The following is a 22316-nucleotide window of genomic DNA, read 5'->3' as shown; positions in this document are numbered from 1 at the left end:
TTTGGGAATACTTCCCCAAACTCTGAGAACGTTCTTTGAGCCTCTTGAGATGTATTTGTCTCAAATCCATGTCCCCGATGCTCGCAGGCGTCAAGTCAAGTTTATTTGTATAGCACTTTTAACAATAAACATTGTCGCAAAGCAGCTTTACAGAATTTGAATGACTGAAAACATGAGCTAATTTTATCCCTAATCTGTCCCCAATGAGCAAGCCTGTGGCGACGGTGGCAAGGAAAAACTCCCTCAGACGACATGAGGAAGAAACCTCGAGAGAAACCAGACTCAAAAGGGAACCCATCCTCATTTGGGCGACAACAGACAACATGACTAACATTAACAGTAGCCTCGTCAACACAGCAACTCGGTGCAGCCTAACCTCCCCGTGACCTTAAAAAATGCATTTACATTCAGGGATCCTTCGGAGTGCATTGTGCATGCGCTTGGGACCCAGTCATTATGGGAAACACCTGATGCTGATTTGAGTGCAGTCAGCATGCACATATAAGGATGCTGTTTTCATAGAGACTTTGCAAAGTATTCTGTCAGGTATGCGGCGGTAGACGGATCGAAGTGCAGGAAGAGCGTGTATTAGCAGGTGGGATATTTAGAAAAATGAAACCAAAAGCAAAGCCATAAACATGGCTAGGAACAAATGTGACCGTGGTAATGATAATACTTCGCAAAGCCTCCGAAAACAGCATCTTTATACGCTACCGTTCAAAAGTTTGGGGTCACTTTGAAATGTCCTTATTTTTGAAAGAAAAGCACTGTTCTTTTCAATGAAGATCACTTTAAACTAATCAGAAATCCACTCTATACATTGCTAATGTGGTAAATGACTATTCTAGCTGCAAATGTCTGGTTTTTGGTGCAATATCTCCATAGGTGTATAGAGATCTTGCAGTCACGTGACCGGAAAGTACACAACCGCCATCGTGTCGGTCAAAAACACAGCTGAATACTGCTGCACTCGTGTACAGAATGGATCAATTTCAACCGACGGACTACACGGCTCGTTTTTCTAATGAACAGATAACTAGATATATGTCTAAAATAAACGATCTACAGATTTGTGACCCTTATGGCTTTCCGGACGGAGTTTTCACGACCGGATTTTGAACTGCCAGCGGAATACCCGGACGTGTATGATTACCTCATCAACTTTCCCTCGCTGTTCAGTGGTGAAGCACTGCGTGCTTATAAATCTCTGGACAGTTATCTTTACAGAAATTCAGGATTTGTCAGCGACTCAGATGTGGCATCTTGTAAACAAGAAAATGATCCTCACTGGATGGGTAAGTCACTTAAGTATTGAGTATAGCACTGACCAGCCGATTATAGAATAGAATAAGGTAATTCCAAATCGTCCGTGTTGTTTACATGGATCTGGCGTTGGAGAGGTAGAGGCTTGGCAGTGGAGATTTGAGTGGCTGTTTTCTGAGCTTAGTCAACAGGCTGGCTCTGCCTGTAGCCTCGCTTTTGCTTCGGCTCCCGGCGCCGCCTCCTTCGCTTTGCTTCCGATAACAATCCACGGAGACCCCGCTGGTCTCGCAATCTGGTCTCGTCCGGAATGTTGGTTTTTTTTTTTCTCGTCCGGAATGTTGTGCATGCGATGGAAATCGCTACAAACCATCATTCTCTGCTGGAAACCAATGTCCAGTAAGTCCATACGGTTGTAGTGGATATTGAAGTCCGGTACAGACGAACAACACGCAAAAATACACACAAAAAACATAAAAACCGTGCACAGGTACGGAGAGCTTGTAGCCACAGCCGTTGTAGTAGAATTGTATATAGTAGGGTTTTCCAGAAGAAAAGGTAGAAGTAGAACCAGAAGTAGAGGTAGAAGGCGGAATATCGCGTTTGACCGACACGATGGCGTCTGTCACAATCTGGATTGGCTGTGACGTCACATGCAAGATCTCTATAGAGGCCCATTTCCAGAAACTCTCACTCCAGTGTTCTAATGGTACAATGTGTTTGCTCATTGCCTCAGAAGGCTAATGGATGATTAGAAAACCCTTGTACAATCATGTTAGCACAGCTGAAAACAGTTGAGCTCTTTAGAGAAGCTATAAAACTGACCTTCCTTTGAGCAGATTGAGTTTCTGGAGCATCACATTTGTGGGGTCGATTAAATGCTCAAAATGGCCAGAAAAATGTCTCGACTATATTTTCTATTCGTTTTACAACTTATGGTGGTAAATAAAAGTGTGACTTTTCATGGAAAGCACAAAATTGTCTGGGTGACCCCAAACTTTTGAACGGTAGTGTATGCGCGTGCTGATTGTGCTCAAATCAGCATCAGGTGTTTCCCATAACGGCTGGGTCCTGTGAGTGAGTGTGGCCACTCGAGCACGCGAAGGCGTGACAGTCTGGTGTTCACCTGCTGTGTGACCACAACTTTTAGCTCACCTGTATATCGCCATGCATAGTCACCGAAGCGCCTCATTTTCATCCATGACCCATCGCGAGTTGTAGTGTGATCGTAGCTGTACTATTTCTCTCAGACGGAAGAAAAATACAGTTTAAAATTCAATTAGCGGGAACATCCTGAAATCATGAACTTTATGATTTAATGAATGATTGATTAATTATGGTTTGTTTTTTTTCCTTTTCTCTACAGGTCACCTTATATGAATGTCATTCCCAAGGAGAGATCCGACTCCTACAGTCTTACGTAGATGCAGATGTATCCTTATCTCACTCTCTTTTTATTCCTCATCTCCTTATCAGTAACTTTTTTGTCAATAGGCTAAATCACTAACAGTAAACTATAGCAAAGGGCTGTACACTATATCATTGTGGTATCACAGCGTAATATACAAGTGAGCAACTTCAGCAAATCACACTGTGTGTCTCAATTCGTGTGCTGACACACTTACACTTGCTGTTTTGAATGGCAACAATGCTGAGTACCTGTATCAAGTCAAACTCCCTTCCCACGCCATGTGGCACATAGGGTGGCGCCGATCTCCGTTTACGTAGCCCTCGGCCTCTCGCCTATTACATAGCTAGGGTTACAGTGGGGGGCTAGTCCTCTGGTAACTGCGAGAGTTTGACTCCCCACTCGCACCTGTATTGCAGCATGCCTTGCCAGACGGCAGTAGGTACCATTTTTATGACGGTCTTTGGTATGACCCGACCGTGAATAGAACTCCCGATCGAGATGCGGACACGCTAAGCACTAAGCCAACTCGCGGTACAAGTACCTGTACAGTGTACTCAAAATGTTCAGTGTTGCACACTTCCCACCCTCAAGGGGAAGAATCGCCAACCTGTTTTCAGCCAGTTGGAGGAGGGGCCTTTGTTGACGCTGATGGTGTGAAATATCTTTGCACACAAGGGAGGAAAATTTAAAAATGCGTTCATTTTTAAGAGGTCAGCAAAAAAAAAAAAAAAATGGCAGATATTTTTTGGTGGGTTATGCGACAGTCGTGGGCAAATTTTACAGTCGTCATTTGCAGTAAGTGCCATGTTTGATTTGAGACGGCACTACCCTGTTGAAATTCACGCACTACGCAAGTACATGAAGGTTTACTCAAATTGAGACACAGCGGCAGTGTTCAGACTACATATATGTTCTGTGCACGTTTGCTGAGGATATTTTTGATAAATTTTGGCAGTGTTGTGAAACAATACTTTAAGAAGAAGAACAACTTTATTCATCACACGCTTGTGAAATTCCTCTCTGCATTTAAGCCATCTGAAGCAGTGAACACGCACGTGAGCAATGAGCACACACACATCCCCAGAGCAGTGGGCAGCCATGCTAACAGCGCCCGAGGAGCAGGTGGGAGTTAGGGGCCTCGCTCAAGGGCACCTCAGCCCAAGGCCGTCCCATATTAACCTAACCGCATGTCTTTGGACTGTGGAGGAAACCCACGCAGACACAGAGGGAACATGCAAACTCCACACAGAAAGGCCCTCACCGGCCGCTGGGCTCGAACCAGGAACCTTCTTGCTGTGAGGCGACCGTGCTAACCACTACACCACCGTGCCGCCCATGCAGCGCTATTTAACCATGGAACATCACTGTTCGTCAGTGTTGCAATATATGTGTGGCAGTATGAGCATTTTAGGGCAGACAAATGCCCTGGTCCTACAACACCGATAACTACCTGAATTTAGTTCCAGGCTGGAGCAGTCACACCAAAACTATAATCCCGGCTATCGGTTGTTGGTTTTCGTGGGAAAATGTAGTGGTTGTATGCTGTTTGTGTGCACACCCAGTGCACTCAGCAGCACACAATGTCTGACAGTGACCGCGAGGAAGAGCTGCTTTTGATGCTCATTTTGCACAGAAGGCAATGCCGAAAGAATAAGAAAAGGAGAATTTGGGTGCATGAAATCCTGCAGCACATAGATGACTATTAATCTCAGACTCCTGGCACTCCCACATGCAACAGACCCACTCGGACAGTCCGTGCGTGACAGACACAGCTATACACTGTACATAAATAAGGCACATGCCTGTGTGTTTTGCTTTGAGAGTGCTAACCAAACACAAACAGGTAGCCTAAACTGTGGCTGACACGTTTTATCCTGTTTACGGTGGGCGTTCCCACCCCGAAAGAGAAACCAATCAAAACCAAAAGCGTGAAAGTGATTATTCACGTGGTAATGGCGTGATATTCTTTTGTAATTGCGGAAGCGGGCAGTCAGTGCTCCGACTCCAGTGTGAGAAAGGTGCAGTTTTATGTTTCATCTAATTTAGGTAGGCGGCACGATGGTGTAGTGGTTAGCACTGTCGCCTAACAACAAGAAGGTTCTGGGTTCGAGCCCAGTGGCTGACGGGGGCCTTTCTGTGCGGAGTTTGCATGTTCTCCCCGTGTCTGTGTGGGTTTCCTCTGGGTTCTCTGGTTTCCCCCTCAGTCCAAAGACATGCAGGTTAGGTTAATGGTGGCTCTAAATTGACCGCGAGTGTGAATGGTTTTGTCTCTATGTGCAGCCCTGCAATTACCTGGCGACTTGTGTACCCTGCCTCTCACCCATAGTCAGCTGGGATAGGCTCCCACGACCCTGCACAGGATAAGCGGTTATGGATAATGGATGGTTGGATCTAATTCAGGTCATTTAAAAAATATATTATTTGGCAGTGGGCACATTGGAAAGTGTATCAGATATGAGACCTCGTGCTGCAAAATCTTTTTTTTTTTTTTACCTGATTCACAGATAGTATTTGTGGCAAAGTGTGTATGGCTGTGCGCTGTAAAAGATCACTCTACTGCCGATGATCTTCCATACGTCTTCCTTTTTGGTTGTATCTTTGTACAGCTTGTGCTTTTTGTCATAAAGCATGGGATTCTTTGACACTTCTATAATCAACTTCTCCTCCATTGATACCACAAAGATGCCCGGGAAAAATAGCACGTGCTCAGACAACGTCACATGTAAACAATTACCTGATTGGTCAGATCTTTTATTGGATCAGGTTCAGGCCTGGAAAAATCGCTCCAGAAGTAATCTCACTGATACGGATAAACCCAGGCCTGGGCTATAGGTATCGTTATCAGTCTGGTGTGACCATAAACCGCAGGGGACCGATTTATTTATAGTTATCGTTATAGTTATAGGTATAGTTATTGGTGTTGTGGGACTGGGCTCTAAGTGTGATTTCCTCATGCAGTGTCGTGTCTCATTCAAGTTGTTTCATAGTTACATGCTTCAACAAAACGCGCATAAACCTGATCAACGTACCAGCTGACAAATTGTGTCCGAATCACTACACTGCAGTCAGAATGAGATCTTTAAACACATTTTTTTTTTTTTTTCCCCTTATCACTTTTTGGGTTAACCAGAATGTTAAACATGCTAGCATACTAATACTGCTTGCCGTGTAGATACTTGCAAAAGAGAAACATATTCTTCAACTGAGACACATTATAGGTATATGGTTACAGAACCATGTTATTTCCATCAAAAAGGGCTCTTCAGTAGTTTTCACATAACACCAGCCCCATACTGTTGTGATCTCCAGTGCCTGAGAAAGAGGCTGTGGATGACGGTCATTTTAGCCGACTTTGGAGCTCTATTTCTGTCGCCTCCAGTGCTGCTATGGAGCTCATGTTTCAATAGATTATTTTCCCCAGGTCAGAGACTATTTATTCCATCAAAATTTTGAAGCCAGTATTGTGAATGTAATCGAATCATGACTAGAGTGTATTGTTAATCTAGAAGGGTTTTCCCAGGCTACCGCACATTTTGCATATTGCTCTTGGAATATGCTCCAAGTCATTTTTAAATGTATATCGTACAGCCTTATTTAAATATCCAAGTGCATCTCTGGTATTGTGACCCCCCAAAAAATCTGTTATTTGTAAAGTATTTGAATATTTTTATCGCTTCTTAACGACTGCACAGGCAGATGAGAACTTCTACACTTGCGCTTGGACGTATGACACCAGCACCAGTCACCCTCTGTTGGCGGTTGCTGGCTCCCGCGGCATCATTCGCATCATCAACCACATTACTATGCAATGTGTCAAAGTAAGTTAACATTGCTGTGTAATTATTTTCATCCTCCCTGTGCTCACTAGTTATTACATGCCATTCTATCCATAACTAAATGTCATGCCTCCAGAATAAGTGTAACATATGAGGGGCTCTGTATGAAGAACTAAGGAAAGTGTGACCAGTATGTGACGTGAGAAATGTGTAAAACCATCTTCCTGTAGAATGCATGACACAGTAAATTCTTGCGACACAAAACAACAGAAGTATCTTCAGGACTAAGGAGAATATAATGTTTAATATCAGCAACTTATATTTGCCCTACTCTGTCCCAGAAGTTCTTTATTATTGTTCATTTGCAGCATTATGTGGGACACGGAAATGCGATCAATGAGCTTAAGTTTCATCCAAGAGATCCCAACCTTCTGCTGTCTGTGAGCAAAGGTAAAGAACACACTTAATGCTAAACAAGGCTATTGCTCAAGTACGTGGCTAACATTTCCACTGTCACTGATCAGACCATGCATTACGCCTGTGGAACATCCAGACAGATACACTCGTAGCCATATTTGGAGGTGTGGAGGGCCATCGAGATGAAGTCTTGAGTGCGGTAAGTTTGGAAACAGGAAGAGCTGACTCTGTGTGTGTGTGTGTGTGTGTGTGTGTGTGTGTGTGTGTGTTAAAAGGTCTTTAAAATCTGTGAAATAAAGGGTACATATAGTGGAACAAATGTTGGTCATTTATAAAAATATTACAAACTGTTAGTATACATGCAGGACACTTCTTCAATGGAATAAATGTTATTTACCAGCTGGGAGGTCCGTATGGTGAAATACCGTGACCGAGGCCTTGAAAGTACTGAGCGAGGCCCTCTGGGCCGAGGTCAGTATTCAAGGCCGAGATCACGGCATTTCACCATATGGACCGACCTTAAGCTGGTAAATAATATATTTATTTTTTTCTTTACCAAATTCTAACAGAAAACGAGAGCGCCCTAAAGGGAAAACCGAGGCGAGCCGCCATTTTGAATCCTCATTCACGGCTGTAATGCAAATGGCTTCCTCCTCGGTATACAAGTGCACTTCCATGGCAGGAAAAAAACGACATTTTGCTGCCTATGTCGTCCCCTATTTATACAAAATTGAGTAATTCAGGATTCAGCCATGTTTTTGCTCGGCGTTAGCAACAGTTACAGGTTTTTAGCTTTCTCCTGAAATGTTTTCTTTTATTTCGTCTTCCTCAGGGTAGTAAAACTCGCTTTCGCTGTGAACACTGTCGTTATCGCTATCCATGCTGTAAAATTAATGCTATTCTCCTGAGAAATGCTGACAAACATTTATAAGATTCTTGATAAAAATCATAAATAAATCTTATAAAAAAGATAAATGTTGACAAATTGCTATTATGTTTGTTGTTGTGAAGGAGCAAGTCGCCAGAGGTCCGTAACCGGGGTCCGTATCCTAGGATACGGACCCGCTCGCCAGCCAATCAGAGCGCAGGATTTGATGGAAACCGGACCGCGAAAAAAAAACAACATATATTCTATTCCCTTCAGTGGGTTTCATTCATTTGGTTTGATAGCATGCAATATTGTTAGCATATTGCTTATCCTACTTGTATTACGCCACTCTACCCAATGGAGAATGAGCATTGAATATGGTTTACGATATTGCATGGTTGTCGAGACAACATGTCACACGTCGTAGCTGATGCGAACATTCAGTGAGAGTTTTCTGCTGCACATGCGCAGACGCATTTTTGTTTGCTGGCAGCGCCTGCAGTAAACTATCACAGTGAATTGAAAATGCCATAAGATGCGTATTACATGTACAACTTCCGTGCTAGCGAGTGACTGTGATCATTTGTAAGCAAACATGGCCATCAGGTTATATACGGAAGATTTTCAGAGAATTTTGAATGTATTATAATAATAATATGGCTTCTTTTGTGGCATATTAGATATATTCTATTCAGCTAGCATGATACTGAACTTGTCTTCGACTCATTCAGTATAATGCTAGCTGAATGGAATATATATGATATACCACTCAATGCCAGCCAATATTAAAGTATTAAATGTTATAAAAAAAAAACTAAGGATGAAAGAATTGGAAAATAATATTTCTGAGGTCTAAAGATTATATCTAAAGATATAATCCTGTGGATTATAGGACTTTGACCTACTTGGGGAGAAGATCATGTCCTGTGGAATGGACCACTCTTTGAAGCTGTGGAGAATAAACTCCGAGAGAATGCAAAAAGCAATACGAGGCTCTTATGAGTACAACCCCAGCAAGACCAACAGGTAAGAACAGTTACAGGGATGTGATTTTTCCGCGAATTCGCGGAATTCCGCTTTTTTCACCTCAAAACTTGAAAAAAAAATGTTTCCGATTTTTCCCTCAAATCCACATTCGTATCCTATTCGTTCCGACTTTGTTTGAAAGATGGCAGCCTCGGATTTGCATCTTTGCGCCTCGATCACGGAGGTTGCCATCTTTCAACTCTTTGTTTGAAGCGAGCGCATTCATTGGTTGTTACAGAGCGATGGGCCAATCATGTACCTCGTTTCATCTCATTGACGCAATTACGTCATTGAGATGAAACGAGGTACGTGATTGGCCCATCGCTCTGTAACAACCAATGAACGCGCTTGTTAGATAGCTGTACGTAAGCTCGCTTCAAACAGAGTTGAAAGATGGCAGCCTCCGTGATTGAGCGTAAAGATGCAAATCGAGTTAAAGAAATCGACAGAATAGTGAAAAACAAGTTCCGCTGGGAATGGTTGGAGAAAGAGATTGCTACAGACGTTGGACATAAGACTGTGAGACATTTGTTCAGCGATTTCGTTCTTTGGGGAGAGGGCAGAGGTCTCTGGCTGTCAAGTTTGGGGATACTGGGACCTCCCCTGCCCGAGCTACGAGCGTCCAAAGTCGGGTTGGAGCCCGGGATAGAAACGAAACCTAAGCGGAGCGCCGCGGCTCGCCTCGGGGCGAATTACGTCCCAAGGCGCGGGGCTAGCGGGCCCTGCCGCGCTGGTTCTTTGGGGGGGGGGTGAGTGTGTGTGTGTGTGTGAGAGAGTGAGAGAGAGCGCGCGCGAGTGAGAGAGAGCGCGCGCGAGTGAGAGAGAGCGCGCGCGAGAGTGTGTGTGTCTCAGAGTTGCATGTTGACCATTAAATTGGCTTGAATTTGTTAATCATGAAGTTTTTTCTTGTGTGTTTGCTTGCCATTTTAGTACAATTTTTAAGTCAGAAAACCCCAAAACCCAGGAGCTTTGGGGGGCTTCCCCCCTTGTCCCCCCACCAGGGTGCTGCCCTGGACCAGCTGGGGGCCTGTGGCCCCCAGACCCCCGGCTAAAATTTTCAGATAATTTCACCAGCCCCAAATCACATCCCTGCAGTTAGACTGTAGGACAGGGGTGGGCAATTATTTTTTCCATAGGGCCACATGAGAAACAGAAAATTTTGTGGAGGGCCGGACCAAAAGGCTGAACTAAATTCTGCATAATATTAATTGTATTTCTTTATATAAAGCAATAAATAACATTGTTTTTACAAGCTGCTAAGACTGGTAAGAGTATGGAAAAAACGAGGTTGCCTTACAAAAAATGTCATTTATTCAATCAAATTTCCCAAAACAATGGTTAACAAAATGTGAACGTTTGTACCTTTTTTTTTTTTTTTTTTCCAGTCACATTCACCCCAAAACACAATAAAGGCATCACAGTATTGTCTTTCTACTCCAAACATCAAGCAAGATGCATCATATAATAATGATGCCCACATTTCTAGTCTAATCACCTCATTTGGTGTTTTTCAGTTTTTTATTTGTTCAGTGAGAGAAATCTAGTCTCTGTTTGTCTTTAACGAGTGCATCAGAGTCAGGTTGAATGTCTGAGGCGGAGATGCGAAGCACAGCTGACAGATGATCATCAGTTGATTCGGTGTAGGAATCAGATCTACAGATCGGCTCGGGCTCCGGCGCCTGCTGGTGACGTCACACTATGTGATTGGCTGGACCGTTTGAAGGATGACGTACAAGTTTGTGGTTGGTCTGGACAAATTACGGAAGTAGTTATCGTGGGATTAGGTTTTGTGGGATTTCATATCATGTTCATGTCGCGCGCATTGCGTTTTTGTTGAACACAACTTCAAAATAAAAGCAATGCACATTCAGTCCATTCATGTGGTAAAATTAGAAAATACGTTTATTTTGTAATTTCTAATTAACCTTACGCGGGCCAGTCAGAATGAACCAAAGGGCCGGATGCGGCCCGCGGGCCGTAAAATGCCCAGGTCTGCTGTAGGCTATGGCTGTAGTTGTTAAAGTCCCAGGTAATATATTGTGAAAAAAAAACATTTATACCAAATAAGTGTTAAATAATAAACATGCAATGCAGTGTAAAAGGTTGTGAAATACAAGACAAATATTGTTAAACAATAACTTCATTACTTATCAGACCAATCTGAGAGCAGCCCCGGTGTGGTTCTGTGTTATAATAAGTGTACTTGATGGACATCACTTTGTTCATTAAGCAAAATATAAAAGCAAAATAATTGGGATTGCTCCGCTCTGTATGTACAAATCTAATTATTCTGGAGACTGTGTGGGAGGGCAAATGGCCTTGTAATTGGTGAAGAACAGTACAAATACCGACGGATCATCTTTGTCCTATGATCCTGATGGGAGTGGTCTCTTCCAGGATGACCCCACCCCCATACCAGGGCTTGGCATTAACTTTTTAATCCACTTGTCCAGTCGGGCAAGCAGGAAGATTTTTCACTTGTCCTGACCATGACCTTTTTATTACTATGTATTTACTAGTTCAATGAAAGGAAAGTAATTAACAAAGTTCACCAAAAAGCAGGTATAGTTATGATCATCTTTATGCTTTAATGATTTTATAATTTTTCAATAAAACTCAAATTTGAACTCAACCTTAAACAAAAACTATCCAAAGCCCCATTATGGTGCGTGTGTTGTTCTAACCCATTACCTGATCTGCAGTTTTAAGAGTTAGACTCGCCTAAATTCAAAGCTTCTGGAGGAAATAAAGTTAAATCTTGATTAATCCAGTAAAACTTGAAGTATAAATTAATTTATTGAAATGAAACTGAACGAAAACAAGTTGGACATGATAAGGGGGACAGAATCACGTTGTGAATGAAAGCAAACGGTAAGTGAGTTCGGCACTGTCGTAAAATTCCTGCAAAATATTTTATGACATTTGTGATTGTTAATGTGAACCATACAAAAGAAAGATTCAATGAATGTCCAAATGAAATGAAGATTCACCACAGATGTTTATTTTATTGAGGTATTTGATTTTCCATTTTTGATAAATTCAAAGTCCAGTAATCTGTAAGTAGATATTACGATGTGGTTCTTTTTACACACACCTCTGCTGTACTCTGCTTCCCCGGAATTTCGTAAACAGTAACACGATCGGATCACTGAGGGGATTGACCTAGATTTGATGGAGCTTTATTGATGCAACTCTTGAATAATTACTATAAAATGGTGGTTTTTAACAAATATTCATCTTGTCCCATTGGACAGGAAGATGCGGATTTGACTTGTCCAGACCAAACATTTGATTGTCCCGGACAGTCGGACTACTGTTAATGTCGAGCCCTGCATACACACAGCCTGAGGGCTTACTGAATGTTTTTTGAATAGTATAAAAATAATGTACAGTATCAGTCAAAAGTTTGGATAGACCTTCTAACTCAATTGTTTTGTTTTTTAATTAAAATACACTTCATGTCTTAAAGTAATGGTGGATGTCGTTTCGGTTCTTGACATAGTATGGATTACTACAGTTGTGGAATAGGGTTATTTACAGTATTACTATTATTTACTATTTACTGTTTCATCTTCGAGGCATTAAGAAGGCAAGAAATTGCACTAATTACCTTTTGATGAGACACACCTGTTAATTGAAAAGCATTCCAGGTGACTACCTCATGAAGCTGGTTAAGATAATGCCAGTAGTGTACAAAGCGTCCTCAAGGTAAATGGTGGCTACTTTGAAGAATCAAAAATATATTTTTAACACTTTTGGGTTTTTTTTTGTTTATAATAATAAAATAATAAGCTCAATTTATATAGCGCCTTTCTCAAAACCCAAGGTCGCTTTACAATTTTAGGGAGCAAAAAGGTCCACCAAATAAAGGTCAGGATGTAATTCCAATGGCGTAGCAGCCACAGTCCCACCAAAAGGCCCACAAAAACAAGTCCCGCACAGCCGGCGCGCCGCCGCCGGGCAACACCACCCGGAACACCATGCCACAGACCCACAAAGCGAGCACAGACGCACCACCATGCAGAGCGCTGATATGTCCCAAACTGCCTGCGCAGCCACCGCGATGCCACCGAGCAACATCGCTCGGAACATCGCGCCAAGCACTAAAGCATGGCTGCACAGAGCACCGGACAACCACGATGTTAAAATGAGCAACAAGCTCACTGCAGTCCATAGCTAGGAGCACAGGCATCACCCACGGCGAACAAACGCCTGGAGGGAACCGACGTCCAAAAATGGGTCCGGAGCTACACCACAACTGGCGGACAAAAACACTCAAACAAAAAACAAACATCAAACTACACAAACACACACACAAAAAAAATGCTCCGATGAGAAGTGGCAGCCAGAATGCACACTACATACTCTCAACCGGAAACGGAAATGACGGGTTTACCACAATTCCATATATGTTCCAGATGTTATTCCATAGTTTTGATGTCTTCAGTATTGTTCTGCAATGTAGAAAATAATCAAAATACAGAAAAACCTATGAATGCATACGTGTGTCAAACTTTTGACTGACTGTAAATCAGTGATTTGCTTTTTTACGTTTGGTTAATGCTGGTTTTAAGGTCACACATTATGTGCTTGGGCAGAATTCTACCCCGTTATAGAGTACCAGTCAAAAGTTTGGACACCCCTATTTATTCATAGGTTTTTCTGCATTTTGACTATTTTCTACATTGTAGAACAATACTGAAGACATCAAAACTATGAAATAAGATATGGAGCATTTAAGGAATTATGTGGTAAACAAAAAATGTGTTTTAAAAACAAAATATGTTTGATATTTTAGATTCTTCAAAGTAGCCACTGTTTACCTTGACGCTTTGCACACTATTGGCGTTATCTTAACCAGCTGCATGAGGTCGTCACCTGGAATGCTTTTCAGTTAACAAGTGTACCTCGTCAAAAGTTAATTTGTGCAATTTCTTGCCTTCTTAATGCGTTTATGATCAAATAGTAAATTATAAAAATACTGTAAATAGCCCTATTCCACAACTGTAATCCATATTACGCCAAGAACCGCTCGACTAAGTAAAGAGAAACAACATCCTTCATTACTACAAGATAAGAAGTGTATTTTTAATTAATAAAAATCAAGAAAAGCCATTGAATTAGAAGGTGTGTCTAAACTTTTGACTGCTACTGTATGTTCGTTAAGACTTTGAAAAATGCATATTATTATATGGCCTATTGTTTATAGCTATTTTATATTTCAGGCCTTTTGTGTCTCAGAAGATTCATTTCCCAGATTTCTCCACACGGGACATCCATAGAAACTATGTAGATTGCGTGCGCTGGCTTGGGGATTTAATTCTCTCAAAGGTAAGATTTGATTATTTTCATCAAGAGTCACAGCACAGGATTTATTCAGGACTGAATGTGAGAAAATAAATCTCTGTAAGGCTGTGTGGCAGCCCTGCTGTGTGTTGATCCTCAATCCTTTTGCGAGTTTTCATTGTCCAACAGGGTGGCCGCGGGTCCTTAAAAAGTCTTACATTTAATTTTCCTAAAATAAGGCCATTAAAAAGTCTTAAATTTCAAACCCCGTGGTCTTAAATTTTCAATCTTAAAGTTCCATTCCACCATTGGATGTATTTTTTTGGCATAAAATACAATATATTTTATGACAACATGACTAGACAGAGAAATCTTTTAGCTTCAAAATGATCTATCAAACATTATTTTTTGACAACGACAAGTATATTAATTTTGCGACCAAAGTCACCTACCCTTTTAATTTCCGCGCGGTAGTGAAACGTGATGTCATCGGCAGGTTCCCCTTCTTGTGTGACGTGGCACAGATTATCAGCAATGGCGGATAGAACGCGATTGTCAGCTTCGGAAAAGAAGCGAAGGAAAATAGCAAGTGATGCCCAAAGGAGACGGTCGATGGTGAATATCGGCACAGCAATCGACAAGTGGAAATCGCGTTCTATCCGCCATTGCTGATAATCTGTGCCACGTCACACGTGACGTGGTACACAAGAAGGCGAACCTGCCGATGACATCACGTTTCACTACCGCGCGGAAATTAAAAGGGTCTGTGACTTTGGTTGCAAAATTAATATACTTGTCGTTGTCAAAAAATTATGTTTGATATATCATTTTGAAGCTAAAAGATTTCTCTGTCTAGTCATGTTGTCATAAAATATATTGTATTTTATGCCAAAGAATACATCCAATGGTGGAATGGCACTTTAAATTTATGGAAATTTTACTCAGTCATATCGTTAAAATGTGGTACACTTTGGATGGGGGAAAAAGTTTAATCGTTTTTGATGCTCACAATTATACCGCGCAGGCTCCGAATCCACCGGTTGCTAGACACACGCGTGCTTGACAACCACTCAGTGCCTGATCTGTTGATGGAGGGTAGTCCGAGCCACAATGGGTAAATGTAAATTTAATGATAACTGGCTGCAAGATGCAAAATACTCGTGGTGGCTGAAAGCTGTACCCAAAGATGCCAACGAGGCATACTGTGTAGCATGCTGTAAGACTTTTAAGTTGGGCACAATGGGGATAAGAGCGGTGGACTCTCATATGAAGAGCGCCAAGCACGTTGCTTTTGCTCAAGGCCGCGAGCATCAGCCTCAAATATCCAACTTCAGCGCTGCCACCACGAACGGTCGTGGAGAAGAGGATGGATCTGCGAGATGTAAGAGAATATTGTGTGTGTGTGTGTGTGAGAGAGAGAGAATATATTCTATTGCGTGCATGTGAGAGAATAGTATTGTTTGTGTGTGGGTATCGTTCCACGTGTTTTAAGAAGTGCAAGTGAGCATACCTTTTCAAGTGAGTGAGCCGAAGTTTCAGGCGTACGTGCATTCACATTGTTTAACTGTTGTTTTCTGCATTGTTGTTTGACCAAAGATGGAATTGAACAATTCTGCTTACAATGTGACTCCCCAAGCAGAGAAAATAATAATTAAAAAAACCTGTTGCATTGGATTCTGTGTGTGACTTCATTCACATTTTCACATTGTTACATTGGATTCAAACGTTGTGACTGCATTCTGATTGTCACATAGTTACAAGTTTATCCGATCCTTATATTGTGTTCTGAGTGTGTGAATGCCTGTCAAGGAAAAGAAATGAAGTATACTCAGCAAAAATAAAAACTTGACACTCATTATTTTTCAAATAGTGTTTAGAAACTTTTCTTGAAAGAGTTCTTGTTGTGATTCTGGTTAAATGCATTGTCAAGGGCATTACGTCACACATTCATTCTACTGGTCGGGCCTACGTAGATCGTGCGAGAGCACTGCACGCTAAAATCACGTTTCCACGTGACACAAGTGACGTGACCTATTGATACATGTGCAATTGATCTCACGGTAGCAGAGTAGAGTGTCATCTCAGAAAAACAAGGTTTTATGGTTAATTATTCGTTAATTTGCAATGCCACGACTGTCAAACATTCAGCGTGAACGTGTCATCGGCATGCTGAATACGGGAACATCCGTCACTGACGTTGCGAGGGTTATGGGATGCAGTCGACAGACCATCCATAATCTCCAGACACGTCTCCATCAAACTGGCACCACAGCCGACCGTAAGGAACCCTCCACAGAACTCGCAGGAGCTTGGTGCCATGTTGGTACAAATATGGCGGCGCATTCCCCAAGCTGTGTTCAGACGCATCATCCAATCCATGAGGAGACGTTGTATCGCAGTTGTGAACGCCCATGGAGGACACACCCGATATTGACATGATTTCATTAAGTTGTGACTCACAGTTTTTGATCACGGACATTGTCGTCGCATTTCCGGTGGAACCGATTCCGTGACAAACATGATCTGTATGCTATAGCATCTTTAATGACAAGATAATTGAATACAATCGTTATTTCAAACCTATTTTCCAAAATGTTCAAATTATTGACTTTGAAACGAGTGTAAAGTTTTTATTTTTGTTGAGTATACTTCTACTAGAATAGCGTTTTCTGGTGAATGTTTACAAGAACAATAAGTTACATTAAATTATATAGTTTTTTTTTTCAAAAGAGTATGTTTTTGCGTGACTTTAGATTTGGTCTTAATTTTTTTTGGAACATAGTATGAAAAAAATCTTAAATTTAACTTGGACAAACCTGTAGACACCCTGTCCAATTAACCATCACTTTGTGTCTTAGTCTTGTGAAAATGCCATCGTGTGTTGGAAACCTGGCAAGATGGAGGATGATATTGACCACATCAAGCCCAGCGAGTCCAACGTGACCATTCTGGGCCGCTTCGACTATAGTCAGTGTGACATCTGGTACATGCGCTTCTCGATGGACTTCTGGCAGAAGGTACAGTACCTACAAAATACACAGAAAACTACCTCTGCTGCATCTGAAATCACTCATGCACTACCTCATTCAGTGTTTACTCTGCAGACTGACAGTGTACAGTGCTATCTGGGGCAGAAGTAACAGAAACACTAGACTGAGTTCAAACATTTACTGTTACGTGCTCTGGGAAAAACATCATTGTGACTCACCATTTTATATAAAGTTTGAACATTACAAAGTACCTTGCAACTTCTGACCATGAAATACAGTACAGAAGCAAATTTCTGTATTAAATACACCACTAACATGGTGTACACTGGATTTAGAGTGTGCTGTGAGGAATAATATAGTGAGCTATCCAGGTATGTAATTTGTCCACTGAGAATTCAGAGAGCACTACAAAATGGCTGCACTCTAAATACTGCACCCTAAATCCCGCATTTTACGATCCCAAGGATTGCCAAAGCAAGTGAGCAACAATATCGCGTGACCACCATGGGGTGTACAGGTAGTCGTCGACTTACGACTGCGTTTTTGGTTACGACTGACCGGTCGTAAACCGATCTGGTCGTAAGTCGGCCTATGTTAAATGAACGTAAGTACACTGTGATGTATAATGATATTGTAATCATCTTAAAATCTTATTTTATCAACATTTTCTTATTTCATTACCTTGGCTCATTATTTGGTTTAAGTCAAACACTGCATACTACACTGCGTACAGTACAATTCGTTTAATATGTGCAAAACAAAAAATACGAAATACAGGTGTGAAAAATAGAAAACATTTTAGTTTGAAACACACCAAAATACAAATGTAAAACATAGTAAAATACAAAATTTAGTGACTGCTGGCATCACTGGTGCTTGGCTGTGGGTCGTCTACGTCATCATCAGCTGTTGCAGCGCTCGGGCTGGCGGGAGCATTTGCTCGTTTCATAAACCAGGAGCTGGGGCGGAAACTGTATGATAGAGAGCGCAAGAGAGACTGCGCATGTGCCTGGAGTTGGGGCGGAAACTGTCGTACGCTCAGCTGGGAAACACTTGCCAGTCATAACCAGACGGTCGTAAAGTCGATCGGTCGTAAGTCACATAGGTCGTAAGCAGTGATGGGAATAACGGCGTTAGAAATAAACGGCGTTACTAACGGCGTTACTTTTTTTAGTAACGAGTAATCTAACTAATTACTTTTTACATCGTTATAACGCCGTTCCCGTTACTTACAATAAAATACTATGCGTTACTTTATTAAAGCTGTTCTCATCTGGCACGCTGCTCGCTCAGCCTTTCTTTACTCTGCTTTCGTGTGGGGCGGGGAGACGCGAGACAACGGCACAGTAAGCCAATCAGAGTAGATTTGGACAACATACGTAGGTAGGCCACGCCTACTGCACTACTGCGCGCTCTTTCAATCGGAAGAGCCAGCGATGGCGAGCGGTCAGCCCAATACTGCGCTTTCACACTGGAAATACAGCCAGGACTTTTCATTACTTGAAATAAAAGGCAAGAGTGTTTACGTGCAATGCACATTATGTCGAGGAACAAAGCGTTTGTCCTCGTCAGTGGCCAGTAATTAGTAACATAATTTTAATAACTACAAAAATATATTACATTTGATAGATGTCTTATCTCACATTGTCCCACAAAAATATTAATATAGTGTAGATAGCGTTACTAATTGGTTCTGTTAAGTGTCCATTTCAGTCATTAAACACATTTAACATTCACTTTTATTATGATTACACTAATTGAATTTGATTTTTTTTGAGGGGGAACAAAATGTAACGGAATAATTACTTTCCCTGGTAATTAGTTACTTTCATGACAAAGTAACTCCGTTACTAACTCAGTTACTTTTTGGGAAAAGTAACTAGTAACTATAACTAATTACTTTTTGAAAGTAACGTGCCCAACACTGGTCGTAAGTCGACGACTACCTGTATTTGACCTACTTTTAACCAAAACAAGTCGGTGTGGGCAAACATGGCGGACTCCGCTCTCCCGCCAGCTAAAAAGAAAAGGAAAATATGAAAATTAATCAGTTAGAAGACGCACCAGAAAAGCGATGGAAACCAAAAGGTTTTCCGCAAGAATTTTGATGAAGGGAAATCTGGCAAAGAATTTGCAGCATTTGTCTTGGATTAGTGAGACTGAGGCCATGTACACACGTAGCCGGGTATTTTTAAAACCGAACATTTCCCCCCCCTCCGTTTATAAAAATGTTTTATCCACACCACCTCGTCTTCGAAAAAAAATCCCTTCCACACATAACCGAACATCTGCGTTTTCAATCACATTCATAAGCATTCCAAACCTGTAGATGGCATTATTTCCCCAAATCCTACCCCCTAATCACATCAGAATAGCCCTCTGTTGGCGTCACTTCCGCCTAAACATAAAACATGGTGCCAAGCTCGTTCGTCTGGACAGACTCGGAGACAGAATTGCTTCTAAACACAATTTTGGAGTATAAACTTCAAAAGATGCAAGAAAACGTTGATTGGGAATCTTGTCAAAGCAAATATGTGGACATATTGACCCTGTTTTTGGAGCAGTAGTTGGGCTTCTAAAATTAAACATGTAAATAGCACCTGCACAATAATTAACGCTTTCAAGGCACTACTCCGATCCATTACTCTTTGTCCATGCTTAATCTGGCTTCTGCAGTAAACAAAGGTCGCACGTTTGACGTCAGGGCAGATTTGTTGTCTTTTTTTTTTGGCGCAGATTGTGACGTTCTAAAACGCAAAACTCCGGTTATCTCTGTCTACACGAAAAGGCATACACGGAGTTTTCAAAAATCTTCACTTTGCCTGGAGTTTTTTTAAATATTCGTTTTTGATGTGTTTTCATGTGGATGACAGGCCAAAACGTAGAAAAATATCTTCGATTTAGCAGATACCCGGCTACGTGTGGACGGGGTCTGAGTGCACTGCAAAAAAAAATTGAAAACTGAATTTGAGGAGAAAATGACTTAATACTAGTGAAATTATCTTGCTGCATGGACAGATATTTTTACTTGAAGACATCTTAGAATAAGTTGGTCCCAATCTAGAACTAGCTTTAATAATCTCAGAATCGGTATCTTGTATTCTTCTAATAGAAAATGCTAGATCGTTTCAATTATTTTCAAGATATTTTCACTTGCTAAGATATTTTTTGCAGTGTATGGAGTTACACACCTAATGCTTTGATCTTACAGAGAACGAAACGATAACACAAAAGCAGTAACAGACAAAAGATGGATTCGTCTTTTGTTTCACGGATCTGTTCGCGAATGTCAACCACAAATTACATCCCTGCAACTCAAAACTCTCCAGTCGATGCAGAGTCACGATGTTTTCCACGCGTCGCCGTCTTGGTGCGACGCAGTTCCATAGTTATGTGAATTAGTTAAAGCTCCTCGCGTTCGGCTGTTTCCATCGGACCATGCTGTTTACCTCGAGAGGTAGGAAACCGGTCCCAAAACGGAGAAAAGCGACCTTCAGCACGTCAAAATGATCACATCTCGTCCACGTGATATTGTTCTTGCGGGACATAGGAAAATGCCATGCACGATAAGAAAAAAATTTCAAATGACTTTGCAGTCAATTCCTATAAATGTTTTTGCATGATATGACTGTACTGTGATGAAACACTTCCTTGTTGGTATTAATACAGGGTGTCTCAAAAAAATGTACTCACACTTTGAATGACGAGAAAACCTTTATTTATGAACATAGAGTGAAATGGAATAGCTTCGAATACAGAAGACAAATGTAATTGAAGAATCATGTTCACAAATGTTCAAATTGATGACCATTATTGTCCAGACAACGCTGATAAGGCGCACCAAGGGATTCGCAAACGTCATGAAACAGGTCATTAGGAATATCGCGACATTGTCTTTCAATTTCCAATTTCAATGCATCGATTGTTCTTGGTTTGGTGCGATAAACTTTGTCTTTGAGATATCCCCACAAAAAGAAGTCCATGCTGTGATTAATTAATTACACCTGCAACACAAGGCGGCACGGTGGTGTAGTGGTTAGCGCTGTCGCCTCACAGCAAGAAGGTCCTGGGTTCGAGCCCCGTGGCCGGCGAGGGCCTTTCTGTGTGGAGTTTGCATGTTCTCCCCGTGTCCGTGTGGGTTTCCTCCGGGTGCTCCGGTTTCCCCCACAGTCCAAAGACATGCAGGTTAGGTTAACTGGTGACTCTAAATTGACCGTAGGTGTGAATGTGAGTGTGAATGGTTGTCTGTGTCTATGTGTCAGCCCTGTGATGACCTGGCGACTTGTCCAGGGTGTACCCCGCCTTTCGCCCGTAGTCAGCTGGGATAGGCTCCAGCTCGCCTGCGACCCTGTAGAAGGATAAAGCGGCTAGAGATAATGAGATGAGATGAGACCTGCAACACAAAAAAGGCAGCATGTTAGGGACAGTTAAAGTGTGAGTAAATTTTTTTGAGACACCCTGTATTGACAAAATTACCATATTTATAAAAATTGGCATTTTATGGGTTGAAATTGCCTCAAAACGCAAGGCTGATGCTGACGTAGAGTCAACCGTTTGGGGATTTATGTAAAAAAAAACAATGTTAATGCCCTCTAATCAGAGATGGGAGTTTTCAGGGCAGAGGACTCTGTGCTTTCTGGGTCTCAGTAACAGAACAAGCTACGTTTTCCCCCTTATTAACTTAAAGAGGAACAAAAAAAGTTAGGTTAGTGAGGGAACAAATGCCTATAAATGTTTATCTGACAATTTGTCGTGGTATTTGCTACTGCTACAGATGTTGGCTCTGGGAAATCAGGTCGGAAAACTGTACGTGTGGGACCTGGAGGTCGAAGATCCTCATAAAGCAAAGTAAGATCAGTCCTTGCCTATTTAACATACTAGAACTGGTCGTTTACTGTTAATATCAGCTGACTATAGGATTGATGGCCGCTTTGCTCATTCTACAGGTGCACCACTCTCACGCTACCTAAATGCACTTCAGCCATCAGGCAGACCAGCTTCAGCAGAGACAGTAGTATTCTCATAGCAGTGTGTGATGACGCATCTATCTGGCGCTGGGACAGGCTACGCTGATGACTCTTCATTCCCTGATGCTTTCTTCCCTCAGACCGCTAGAAATGAGCGCTCGTCACAGGACACGTTCCTTATGGCTGAGCAGCCTGGACTATGGATGCTTATTAGCTGAAGCTTTGGATGTTGCTTTCCGCAGATGTATCTGCTTTTTTTGGTTCTTCTTTTGTTACCTTTTTCTTTCTTGAATAAAACCTATTTTTACTTGTTTA

At 41.8% G+C, this 22316-nt stretch overlaps 1 protein-coding gene across 2 annotated transcripts in view; it reads left to right on the top strand.

The window, feature by feature from the left end:
• Positions 1-22316, top strand: part of eed (embryonic ectoderm development) — a 33507-nt gene extending 11191 nt beyond the window's left edge. For both annotated transcript variants that reach the window (XM_060898697.1, XM_060898698.1), the window contains exons 4-12: positions 2627-2692; positions 6364-6489; positions 6816-6897; positions 6972-7063; positions 8625-8758; positions 13984-14089; positions 16903-17061; positions 21809-21882; positions 21981-22316. In XM_060898697.1, the coding sequence (XP_060754680.1) occupies positions 2627-2692; positions 6364-6489; positions 6816-6897; positions 6972-7063; positions 8625-8758; positions 13984-14089; positions 16903-17061; positions 21809-21882; positions 21981-22107 (966 nt within the window). In that variant the 3' untranslated portion in view covers positions 22108-22316. The remainder of the gene's footprint in view (positions 1-2626; positions 2693-6363; positions 6490-6815; positions 6898-6971; positions 7064-8624; positions 8759-13983; positions 14090-16902; positions 17062-21808; positions 21883-21980) is intronic.

The sequence above is a fragment of the Neoarius graeffei genome, chromosome 18 (genome assembly GCF_027579695.1).
Source record: "Neoarius graeffei isolate fNeoGra1 chromosome 18, fNeoGra1.pri, whole genome shotgun sequence".
Taxonomy (NCBI): domain Eukaryota; kingdom Metazoa; phylum Chordata; class Actinopteri; order Siluriformes; family Ariidae; genus Neoarius; species Neoarius graeffei.
The sequence above is the reverse complement of the archived record's forward strand: the minus strand, read 5'-3'. Positions and strand labels throughout refer to the sequence as shown.